This window comes from Arachis ipaensis, chromosome B8 (assembly GCF_059453495.1).
Source record: "Arachis ipaensis isolate K30076 ecotype BB chromosome B8, ASM5945349v1, whole genome shotgun sequence".
In the NCBI taxonomy this organism is placed as follows: domain Eukaryota; kingdom Viridiplantae; phylum Streptophyta; class Magnoliopsida; order Fabales; family Fabaceae; genus Arachis; species Arachis ipaensis.
The window spans coordinates 73,076,640-73,088,458 of NC_142443.1; the positions used below are offsets into that span (position 1 = coordinate 73,076,640).

Genomic DNA, 11,819 nt, shown 5'->3' on the forward strand with positions numbered 1-11,819 from the left:
AATAACCCACAATGGAGTGGGATCGTATCCATAGAGATTAACGAACTAAGGCAAATAATAGTTAATTGATTATCCTAGTTAGACTATTCATTAAGGAGAGATAATCAACAAGAAATGTAAATGACATGAAAGTAAAGGAAAGCAATCAAGTGCAAGAAAGTAAAGTACAAGAAAGTAAAGTGCTAGAAATGTAAAGTGCAGAAAATGTAAATAACCATAAAGTAAATAAAAGAAAGAAAGATAAAATAAGTATTGGGATCAAGAGATATTGCATTCTCCGGATTAATTGATTTCATCTCATCTTCAATCATGCAACTCATTGACCTCTTGGCAATCATGATTGATTGAGTCCCAATCCCTTGGTGACTCAATCTCTCAGATCTTGATCAATAGCCAATTCCTTGGTCTAATTGCTCATGAAGAGAGATATGCTTGGTCCCTGATTATACCACACACCATTATAGGTCCAAGTAGAGGGAGGATTATATCTTACCATATCCAAACACCAAAACCCAAATCCTATTCAAGTGTGAGAAAGAATCTCAAGCATGGTTTTATGTTTCCTCTTCCAAGGTTCCCATAAAACCTAATTATATTCAATCTTTTTTCCAAGATAATTGAATGCTATCATGAAGAACAAAATTTTTTCTAGTAAATCAAAGAGAGATAAAGAGAAGAAGAAGAATAAAAACAATCAATCCATTAAAAAATAATAGAGCTCTCTTTCCCAATGGAAAGAGTTAGTAATTCATAACTAAATTATTTATAAAGTAAGAAAGAAAAGAGAAGAAATTGATGGTGAATAGAGAGGGTCCGAAGATTTCCCCTAATCCAGCCATGAGTAATTCTATGAAACTAATGCCTTTATATAGGCTCTCCTAAATTACAAACTTAAATGAAATTAAAAGCAAATTACAATGAAATGAAAACAAAGTATTCTATATGCTTCTTGTTGCCTTGATTGATTGATAATTGTGTCTTGAATGAGAGTTGGAGTGGGCTTGATTGAAGGTTGGGGGCTGCAGGGAGAAGTTGGCGTGTGGTTCCAAGTGCCACTCCCACTTGATTTTGCCCTTTGGAGTATGACCCACTTTGCAATGCTGAATTGATGGATTTGTTTCGGCCTCAAATTGAATGTCCACCTTAAAGTATTAAATATTGTTGGAAATCTCTAGATGTTAGCTTTCCAACGCTATTTGAATCAACTCATTTGGACCTCTGTAGCTCAAGTTATGCCCATTTGAAGGTGAATAGGTCAGTCTGTCAGGTAGCCCGGCGTGCCACGCCCACTCTTTGGCGTGCCACGCCCATATATTATGAAACTGGCCTACCACGCCCACTCTTTGATGTGCCACGCCTTCAATGATACTCGCTGGCCATTAGAACTAGTGTGCCACACCTTGAATTTCAAGTGGCACGCCCATTATGAAAATAAAGCTGGCGTGCCATGCCTTTGATGTCAAGTGGCACGCCCAGATTTTGCAACGCTAAAATAATGCCATTTTTCACCTCCAGTTTTAACGTCCACCCTAAAGTGTTATATATCGTTGGAAAGTTCTTGATGTAAGCATTCCAATGCCACCAAGATCACATCATTTGGACCTCTACAACCCAAGTTATGTTCCTTTGAAGATGAAGAAGTCAGGTTGGTAACTCTGCAGTGATGTGTTTTTCTCCCTGTATTTTCAGGGTCAATATCTTTCTCAATTCCAGTGTCCATTATAAAGTGTTATATATGGTTGGAAATATCTAGATGTCTACTTTCTAATGGCACTGGAATCATCTCATTTGGAGTTGTGTAGCTCAAGATATATTTATTTGAATGAGAAGAGGTCAGGCTGGCATATGCCCCGGCGTGCCACGCCCACTTCTTGGCGTGCCACACCCATAGTAGGGCTCAAAATCACTCCTCTGGAACTTAAGCCTCGCGTGCCACGCCCATAACACCAAGTGGCACGCCCTCTTTGAGATCTTGGCTTCACAAACTTTCTTTCTAGCACTTTACTTTCTTGTACTTTGAGATCTTTTACTATGTACTTTACTGTGAATAACACTTCATGTAATTGCCGCTTAAAGACTTCATGAATACTTTTATGAACTTCTCAATCATGTCTGAAAAAATGGAGAGCATGCACCTTTGGAATGTTGCAGGTGCATTGCACAATCCAAAGGGCATTCTCCTATAAGCAAAGACACCATATGGACAAGTAAATGAAGTTTTTTCCTGATCTTTGGGGTCTACAAAAATTTGATTGTAGCCCGAATACCCATCCAGGAAGTAATAATACTCATGTCCTACCAATCTTTCAAGCATCTGGTGGATTCTTTTGGCAAGCACAGCAAAATTATCGTCAAGTAATAACCCACAGTAGAGTGGGATCGTATCCACAGAGATTGGCAAATTCGAGCAGTTTTAATTAATTGATAAATTAGTCAAGCGGATCAATAAGATTGTGAAGTGCAGAATTGTAAATGACATAAATGTAAATGACTAGAATAAAAAAAGGGCAATAAAATGTAGAAATAGAAATGGCAGAATGTAAATTGCAGAATCATAAATGACTTGAATGTAAATGGGAATGGGAAATTGCTGAATGTAAAATTAAGCTATAAAGAAATGGATAGATAAGAATGGGGAAATTCATTGAGATTTGGAGATGTTGTCTCTTTGGATCAAATCTAGCTTATATCTTCTTCAATCATGCTACTCATTGACCTCTTGGCAATCATGATTGATTGATCCCCAATCCCTTGGTGACTCAATCTCTCAGATCTTGATCAATAGCCAATTCCTTGGTCTAATTGCTCATGAAGAGAGATATGTTTGGTCCCTGATTATACCACACACCATCATAGGTCTAAGTAGAGGGAGGATTATATGTCACATATCCAAACACCAAAACTCAGAGTCTACTCAAGTGTGAGAAGGGATTTCAAGCATGGTTTCATATTTCCTTTCCCAAGGTTCCCATGAAACCCAATTGCATTCAATCTCTTTCCCAAGATAATTGAACACTAAGCATTAAGAACAAAATTCCTTCTAGCAAATCAAAAAGAAGATGAAGAGAAGAAGAATTTCACTATTATCAATCCATTAAGTACAACAGAGCTCCCTCTCTCAATGAGAGGGAAGTTAGCTACTCATAGCTCAAAAAGTACTCAAAAGTGACGTGTAAAAGTGGATCTAAAACTGACTACTTAACCCCCTTCTTCAGTACTCCTTGGGGGTATTTATACTACTCCTAGTAAAATAAAAAAAATTACAAAAGTGAAAAAGGAAAATTACATTTTGGAGGAAAAAGAAGCTCAATAAGTGTGATCTCCCAGCTGGCGTGTGATTGGCGCTCTAGTGGCGTGTCACGTGCCCTTTGCTTTTAGCTTGGCGTGCCACGCCCAGCCCTTCAAGTGGCACGCTCGTCTCTTTAACAACCTTGGTGTGCCACGCCTTCGAGCTCAAGTGGCACGCCCTAGCCTTTTTCCTTTTCCCTTGTCCTCTGGAAACTTGAACTAGCATGGCACGCCCAGGGTCTGGCGTGCCACGCCCTTGCTCTATGCTTAGCTAATCTTCTCTGGAAAGTTGAACTAGTGTGGCACGCCCAGGGTCTGGTGTGCCACGCCCCTTTATGAGTGAGTGGTTCCTCTGTTTGGCGTGCCACGCCACGAACTCAAGTGGCACACCTCAATGCTTCTTTGTTCTCTGAATGGCACTGGAGTGCCACGCCTGGGATTCAAGTGGCACGCCTAAGTAAAGAATAGTGAGTGGCGTGCCACGCCTTCGATACCAAGTGGCACGCCCCATGTAATTGGCCTCCTTCATCCTCTCTGAAAACTTATACCAGCGTGCCACGCCTAAAGGTTGGCGTGCCACGCCCATGATCTTGTCTTGGTTCCAGTAGTTGGCGTGCCACGCCTCAGCCTTCAAGTGGCACGCCATAGTGACATGCTTGGGTTGGTGTGCCACGCTTTCGACACCAAGTGGCACACCCAGTCCTTGCTTTTGTTATCTTTGTGCATTGGCGTGCCCCGCCTGGTTTCTCAAGTGGCACGCCTTAGTGAGGTTGAGAGGTTGGCGTGCCACGCCTTCGACTTCAAATGGCACGACCAATCTTCAATTGCCTTCAGGCCCTTCTCTGGATAATTGTACCAGCGTGCCACACCATGCTATTCAAGTGGCACGCCCCTGGATTTGTGAACTCTTCAAGCTTGGTGTGCCACACCTGGGTTCTCAAGTGGCACGCCCAAGTGACTTCTTGGAGCTGGCGTGCCACGCCTTCGATACCAAGTGGCACGCCATAGTGGAGGTTCTTCTTGGAATGTCAAGTTGGCGTGCCATGCCCCTTTGCTCAGGTGGCACGCCCATAGTAGTTGATGGGTTAGGCGTGCCACGCCCCTTTCATTTCCTCCATTGTTGCTTCCTAGAACTTTGTACTAGCGTGCCACGCCCACATGCATGCTTGGATCTCCCCTCTAGAATTTAGTAGTGGCGTGCCACGCCAGTGCATTTTTGTGGCGTTTGCTCCCAAGTGTCACGCCAGTTTCACACGCCCAGCTTCTTGTTTGTCTTCTACCCATTTTTTATGCCTTTTTCACCTGAAATTCAGCATAACTCATCTCAAAGTAGTGTACCATAATATTCATCAAATAATGCATAAATTGTACTGATCAAATGAGATTTATGCTCTTTTATGGTATTCTTTATGCAAGAAAGAAGGGTAGATGATGCAAGTCATCACAACACCAAACTTAAGCTTTGCTTGTCCCAAGCAAATCAATGTGAGTAAGCCTTTATAACTTGAGGCCTTGGCTTTGAATGATTGCAATACAGCTAAGAGTAAAACTAAGTGTTCAACACATGTATGAATGTTTTAATGTCATGAAAAGTTCTTGGATCCTTGAGGGTTCATTCAGGTATAGGCTTTAGGGGTCCTTTCTATTGATTGTCACCTTGAAGTATTAAGGGTTGTTTTGCTTTTTTGACCACGACTCTAAGTGTTTTGTCTCAAGACAACCCTTTAATTATGCTTTCAATTAGCACTCCCAAACCAGTTGGTTTTAGGGTACTAGGTGTTGAGACACCCCTAAGAATTTACTTGCCCAGGTCTCTTCTTGACACATCTTCACCACAAGCATCTACTAAGATCTTTAATTCTTTTTGAGCTTTTTAATGTTTCTTTTTCCATCCCAGTAGTTGATGCTCAGAGCCTTAGGCCTTTATTCCTTACTACCTCTTGGTTCTATGGATATTCTAGGAACACCCCTTGACCTTCCCTTGTTACACCTTCTAGGACAAGTTGCTCTCCATGACTCATTTTCTTTTTAGTTCATCCAAGATTCCACACTTAGTTTCTTATTTCTTAGTTTGTTTGATGATCTCTCTTGGCCTTGGTCCCTCTCATTATTTTTGCACAACTCACAGTAACTCTTATGGAGACAAGCTCTACTTTTATTTATGTTGAAATGAAGACTTGAAATACATGGCATTTTCTTTCTTGTAAAAAAAAAACTCATCAATACTTCAAACAGGAATTAAAACTAAGCAATAATCATAAACTATCCTAGCATGATTATTTATTCAAAAAGTAAATCAAACAAAAGCTTAAAACATGATTTCAGAAATTAGAAAGTGTCAACCATGGGACTCAACAACCTTGAGCAGTTTCATCTTTAGTTCATTGGCCCTTTTCCTTTGTCCTTCTTCTTGGAAGGAGAGGAGCCACCTTCATCTGGCTTGGAGGATCCTTCTTGTGCTTTGGCATCCTTGGGCTTCCAAAATCCTAGCCTCCTCATGTAATTCCTTTCATCTTCCTTATGTCTGGCTAGAATTTCCTCTTGTCTTACACTTAGCTCTTCCATTCCTTGCATGAAGGTTTGGTATCCTGGGTTTAGAGCGGCCATGGTGTTGCACAAGTTATTCAGCTTCGCTTGTGTATTGATGTCATACTGCCTCCTGGATTTGGTTCTAGCATCATAGAGATTTATGAATTCAACCAAGTTCCTCTGTTACCACTTGCCTTGCTCTACTATTTTGTCCAGTGCACTTCGCACTTCTCCCTAGTCAAATTGTTCTTGCTACTCCTTGAGGTTCTCAAAACCCTCATGGAGTTGTTGAATGTTCTGGTTGACTTGGCTCAATTGTTGTTGTTGAGTCTCCTTGAGTTGATTGACATCTTCCCTCAAGTGGTGTAAGTCTCCCTTCATTTGGTGTACATATCCTTGCAATTGTTCCCAGTTGAATCCTTCTGGGAATTGCTGATATTGGTATTGTGGTGGTGGTTGAAGTGATAAGAAGTGGGGTTGCTCTTCTGCCTCTTCCTCTTCTTGTTGTTGTTGTGGTCCATGAGCATGAGCTCTTTGTTCTCTGGCCCTGTTGAGTGGGTGAATAGCCACCACTTTGGCCATCTTTTTGGCAGTTATGAATTTATCTTGCTTCACAAGTACCTCATCAATGATCTTTTCAACTCTAGTCTCATCACATAGCCTCTGTATAATGCTAGAAAAGGCCAACCTTGTGTTGTCACTGGTGCTTTTCAGCACTTTGTTGATGTTGTTGGCGATCATCTCCCCCACGTTGATGTTCTCTCCTTTCATGATGCTGTAGATGAGCACAGCTCTCTCTTTGGACACCTCTGAAGTGTTAGATGTGGGGATTAGGGACCTCCTCACAAATTCTAACCACCCTCTTTCTTGGGGGTTCAAATCTCTTCTCCTCAATTGGTTGGTGGTGCACGAATTTGTTACATGTCAATGTCAATATTACTATTTTTCACAAATTTGCACAACTAACTAGCAAGTGCACTGGGTCATCCAAGTAATACCTTACGTGAGTAAGGGTCGAATCCCACGGAGATTGTTGGCTTGAAGCAATCTATGGTTACCTTGTAACTCTTAGTCAGGAAAACAATTCACTTATCAAATTGAATTGCGAGGAATAAAAGAGCACGAAATAAATACTTATTATGCAGTAATGGAGAATATGTTCGAATTTTGGAGATGCTTTGTCTTTTGAATCTCTGCTTTCTCCCTGTCTTCTTCTTCACGCACGCACGTCCCTCCTATGGCAAGCTGTGTGTTGGTGGATCACCGTTGTCAATGGCTACCATCCTTCATCTCAGTGAAAATGGTCTAGGTGCGCTGTCACTGCACGGCTAATCATCTGTAGGTTCTCGATCATACCGGAATAGGATTTACTATCCTTTTGCGTCTGTCACTACGCCCAGCACTCTCGAGTTTGAAGCTCATCACAGTCATCCAATCCCAGAATCCTACTCGGAATACCACAGACAAGGTTTAGACTTTCCGGATTCTCAAGGATGCTGCCAATGGATTCTAGCTTATACCACAGAGATTCTGATTAAGGAATCTAAGAGATACTCATCCAATCTAATGTAGAACGGAAGTGGTTGTCAGGCACACGTTCATAGGTTGAGAATGGTGATGAGTGTCACGGATCATCACATTCATCATAATGAAGCACAAATGAACATCTTATATAGGAACAAGCGTGTTTGAATAGAAAATAGAAGTAATTGCATTAATTCATCGAAACACAGCAGAGCTCCTCACCCCTAACAATGGAGTTTAGAGACTCATGCCGTCAAAGAGTACAAAGTTCAGATCTAAAAATGTCATGAGATACAAAATAAATCTCTAAAAGTTGTTTAAATACTAAACTAGTAACCTAGGTTTATAGAAAATGAGTAAACTATGATAGATAGTGGAGAAATCCACTTCTGGGGCCCACTTGGTGTGTGCTGGGACTGAGACTAAAGCTTCTCACGTGCATGGGCTGTTTTGGGCGTTCAACGCCAGGTTGCAACCTATTTCTGGCGTTGAAGTCCAACTTGTAAACTGTTTCTGGCGCTCAACGCCAGACTGCAACATGGAACTGGCGTTGAACGCCAGTTTACATTGTCTATCCTTGAGCAAAGTATAAACTATTATATATTTCTGGAAAGCCCTGGATGTCTACTTTTCAATGCAATTAGAAGCGCACCAATTGGACTCCTGTAGCTCCAGAAAATCCATTCCGAGTGCAGAGAGGTCAGAATCCAACAACATCAGCAATCCTTTTTCAGCCCGAATCAGATTTTTTCTCAGCTCCCTCAATTTCAGCCAGAAAATACCTGAAATTACAGAAAAGCACACAAACTCATAGTAAAGTCTAGAAATATGAATTTTTCCTAGAAACTAATGAAAATATACTAAAAACTTAACTAAAACATCATAAAAACTACATGAAATTAACTCCAAAAAGCGTATAAAATATCCGCTCATCACAACACCAAACTTAAACTGTTGCTTGTCCCCAAGCAACTAGACAAATAAAATAGAATACAAATAAGTCACGAAGCAATAATATCTCAGAGTTTTTGAGTGAAGCTCAGATTCTAATTAAATGAGCGTGACTAGTAGCTTTTTGCTTCTGAATAGTTTTGGCATCTCACTTTATCCATTGAAGCTCAGAATGATTGGCATCTATAGGAACTTAGAATTCAGATAGTGTTATTGATTCTCCTAGTTCAGTATGTTAATTCTTGAACACAGCTACTTTTATGAGTCTTGGCTGTGGCCCTAAGCACTTTGTTTTCCAGTATTACCACCGGATACATAAATGCCACAGACACATAATTGGGTGAACCTTTTCAGATTGTGACTCAGCTTTGCTAAAGTCCCCAATTAGAGGTGTCCAGGGTTCTTAAGCACACTCTTCTTTTTTCTTTGGACCTTGACTTTAACCGCTCAGTCTCAAGTTTTCACTTGACACCTTCACGCCACAAGCACATGGTTAGGGACAGCTTGGTTTAGCCGCTTAGACCAGGATTTGATTCCCTTAGGCCCTCCTATCCACTGATGCTTAAAGCCTTGGATCCTTTTTATTACCCTTGCCTTTTGGTTTTAAGGGCTATTGGCTTTTTCTGCTTGCTTTTTTTTTTGCAAGCTTTGTATTCACTGCTTTTTCTTGCTTCAAGAATCATTTTTATGATTTTTTAGATTATCAATAACATGTCTCATGTTCATTATTCTTTCAAGAGCCAACATATTTAACATTCAAGAACATCAAATTCCAAAGACATATGCTCTGTTCAGGCATTCATTCAGAAGGCAGAAAGCATTGCCACCACATGTAAACAATTAGAATTTGTTTTATTAAAAATTCGAAAAATATTGCCTTCTTATTCTAAATAAAATCTTCTATTTTATTCATGTTTAATGATGATGAGAAAAATAAATTATAGCTTAATTGGAGATAAAATAACTACTAATTACTACTATAACTTCTAAGGTAAAACTTAAATAAGAACAATTATCACAGAGTTAAGGTTAAGATTAGAGCTCAACAACCTTGAGTTTGGGATGTGGATGTTCTTCTAGTCTGTGGAGTGCTTGGTCCTTCAAAAGATAACTTCTGACGCTTCAGTTCCTTTAAGTCACACCCTTGCTCTTCTTGTTTGTTCTCATCATTCTCCTATTGAAGGAGTCTGGGTCATCTTTCAGCTGAGGTAGCTTAAAGATCTCCCTGATTTTGTCAGGGTAGATGTGAACAATTTTTCCTCTGACCATAGTCCGATAGTCATAGAGGGCAGTTCCAGATATTCTCTGCCTGTCTGTTTGCCACAGATTAGCGTAGAACTCCTGAACCATATTCCTTCCCACTTTTGTTTCAGGATTAGCTAGGACTTCCCAGTTCCTGTTTTGAATCTGCTCTTGGATCTCCGGATATTCATCTTCCTTCAGATCAAACTTGACTTCTGGAATCACTGATCTTAGACCCATTATTTTGTAGTAATGGTCTGAATATTCTTTGGTTAAGAACTTCCCTTGATTCCAAAATGGTTTTGGAATACTCTCTTTCTTGCCTCTTGGAGTGGTTTATTTTCCTTTAGGAGCCATGATCTTAGTGGGTATAATTTAGTGATCACGGATAAACACACCAAACTTAGAGGTTTGCTTGTCCTCAAGCAAAAGAAAAGAAAGGAGAGGGATAGAAGGAGAGCTAGTGTAGAATGGTGGATGAGAGGAGGGAGGCCGAATGTGGATTTAAAAGGGAGGGGGTGGGTTTTTCAAAAATATTAAAAAGATAAGATAGAAGATATGATTTAAAAAAGTATGATATGAAAAGATGTGAATTAAGATTGAAAAGATAAGAAAGATATTTGAAAAAGATAAATTTGGATTTTGAAAAAGATAATGTGGAGATTTGAAAAAGATTTTAGAAGGAAAAGAGATAGATTTGTTTTGGAAAATTTGAAAAAGAGTTGGATTGGATTGAAAAAAAGAATTTGTGTTTATGGATTAAGATACATTTGATATTTTTAAAGTAGGGTTTTTAGAAAATAGGGTTCTTAGAAATCAGGGTTTGTAACATGTTTATGCAGGAAATCATGAATTGAAACATGAAAATTAAAATTAAAATGAAAAATATGAAGTAAAAACGAATTTACCTCCTCCCCACCATCCTGGCGTTAAACGCCCAAATGCTGCATGTTTTGGGCGTTTAACGCCCAATTGCTGCTTCTCCTAGGCGTTCAACGCCCAGCTGTTGCTTCTTTCTGGCGTTGAACGCCAGGAACTCCTTTGTCACTGGGCATTTTTCTGAACGCCCAGGACGCTGTAAATCTGACGTTAAACGCCCAGAAGGAGCTTCTTTCTGGCGTTTAACGCCCAGATAGCTATCCTTACTGGCGTTCAACGCCCAGTGGATGCTTCTTTTGGGCATTGAACGCCCAATTGTGCCTCTTACTGGCGTTTTCTTGCCAGTGAGCTTTTTCTCTCTGTTTTGCGTGCTGAATCCTTCTGTAACCCTGTGAACTTATGCAATGGACTATTTACCTTATTAACAATGAACTTTATATAAACAAATAAAATCAAGAATAGGGAAAATTCCAGAAAAAGTGATGCCAATGGCTGGGTTGCCTCCCAGCAAGTGCTTCTTTATTGTCTTTAGCTGGACCTTGCTGAGCTTTTTAATCTAGCCTCAGCCTTGAGCACTCTTGCTCAACATTGCCTTCAAGATAGTGCTTGATTCTCTGTCCATTAACAATGAACTTCTTATCAGAATCAATGTCTTAAAGCTCCACATAACCATATGGTGATACACTTGTAATCATATATGGTCCCCTCCACCGGAATTTCAGTTTCCCGGGGAATAGCCTGAGCCTAGAGTTAAACAACAGAACCTTTTGTCCTGGTTCAAAGATTCTAGATGACAGCTTTCTGTCATGCCACCTTTTAGATTTCTCTTTATAAAGCTTGGCATTTTCGAAAGCAGTGAATCTGAATTCCTCTAGCTCATTCAGCTGGAGCAATCTTTTTTCTCCAGCTAGTTTGGCATCAAAGTTCAGGAATCTGGTTGCCCAGTAGGCCTTATGTTCCAGTTCCACGGGCAGATGACAGGCCTTACCATATACAAGCTGGTATGGAGAGGTTCCTATAGGAGTTTTGAATGCTGTTCTGTAAGCCCACAGAGCATCATCCAAGCCTCTTGCCCAGTCCTTTCTACGGGTACTTACAGTCCGTTCCAGGATTCTTTTTAGTTCTCTATTAGAAATTTCAGCTTGCCCATTTGTCTGTGGATGATATGGAGTGGCCACCTTCTGGCTAATCCCATACCGGACCATGGCAGAGTAAAGCTGTTTGTTGCAGAAGTGAGTGCCCCCATCACTGATTAGTACTCTAGGGATACCAAACCTACTGAAGATATTTTTCTGGAGGAACTTCAGCACTGTCTTAGTATCATTAGTGGGTGTGGCAATGGCCTCTACCCATTTTGATACATAATCAACTGCCACCAGAATATAAGTGTTTGAGTATGATGGTGG

At 40.4% G+C, this 11,819-nt stretch overlaps 1 protein-coding gene across 1 annotated transcript in view; it reads right to left on the reverse strand.

The window, feature by feature from the left end:
- Positions 1 to 1,641: 1,641 nt before the first annotated feature.
- Positions 1,642 to 11,819, reverse strand: part of LOC148548486 (uncharacterized) — a 49,672-nt gene continuing 39,494 nt past the window's right edge. Inside the window, exon 3 of the mRNA XM_088495629.1 lies at positions 1,642 to 1,677. Within this exon, the coding sequence (XP_088351755.1) occupies positions 1,642 to 1,677 (36 nt within the window). The remainder of the gene's footprint in view (positions 1,678 to 11,819) is intronic.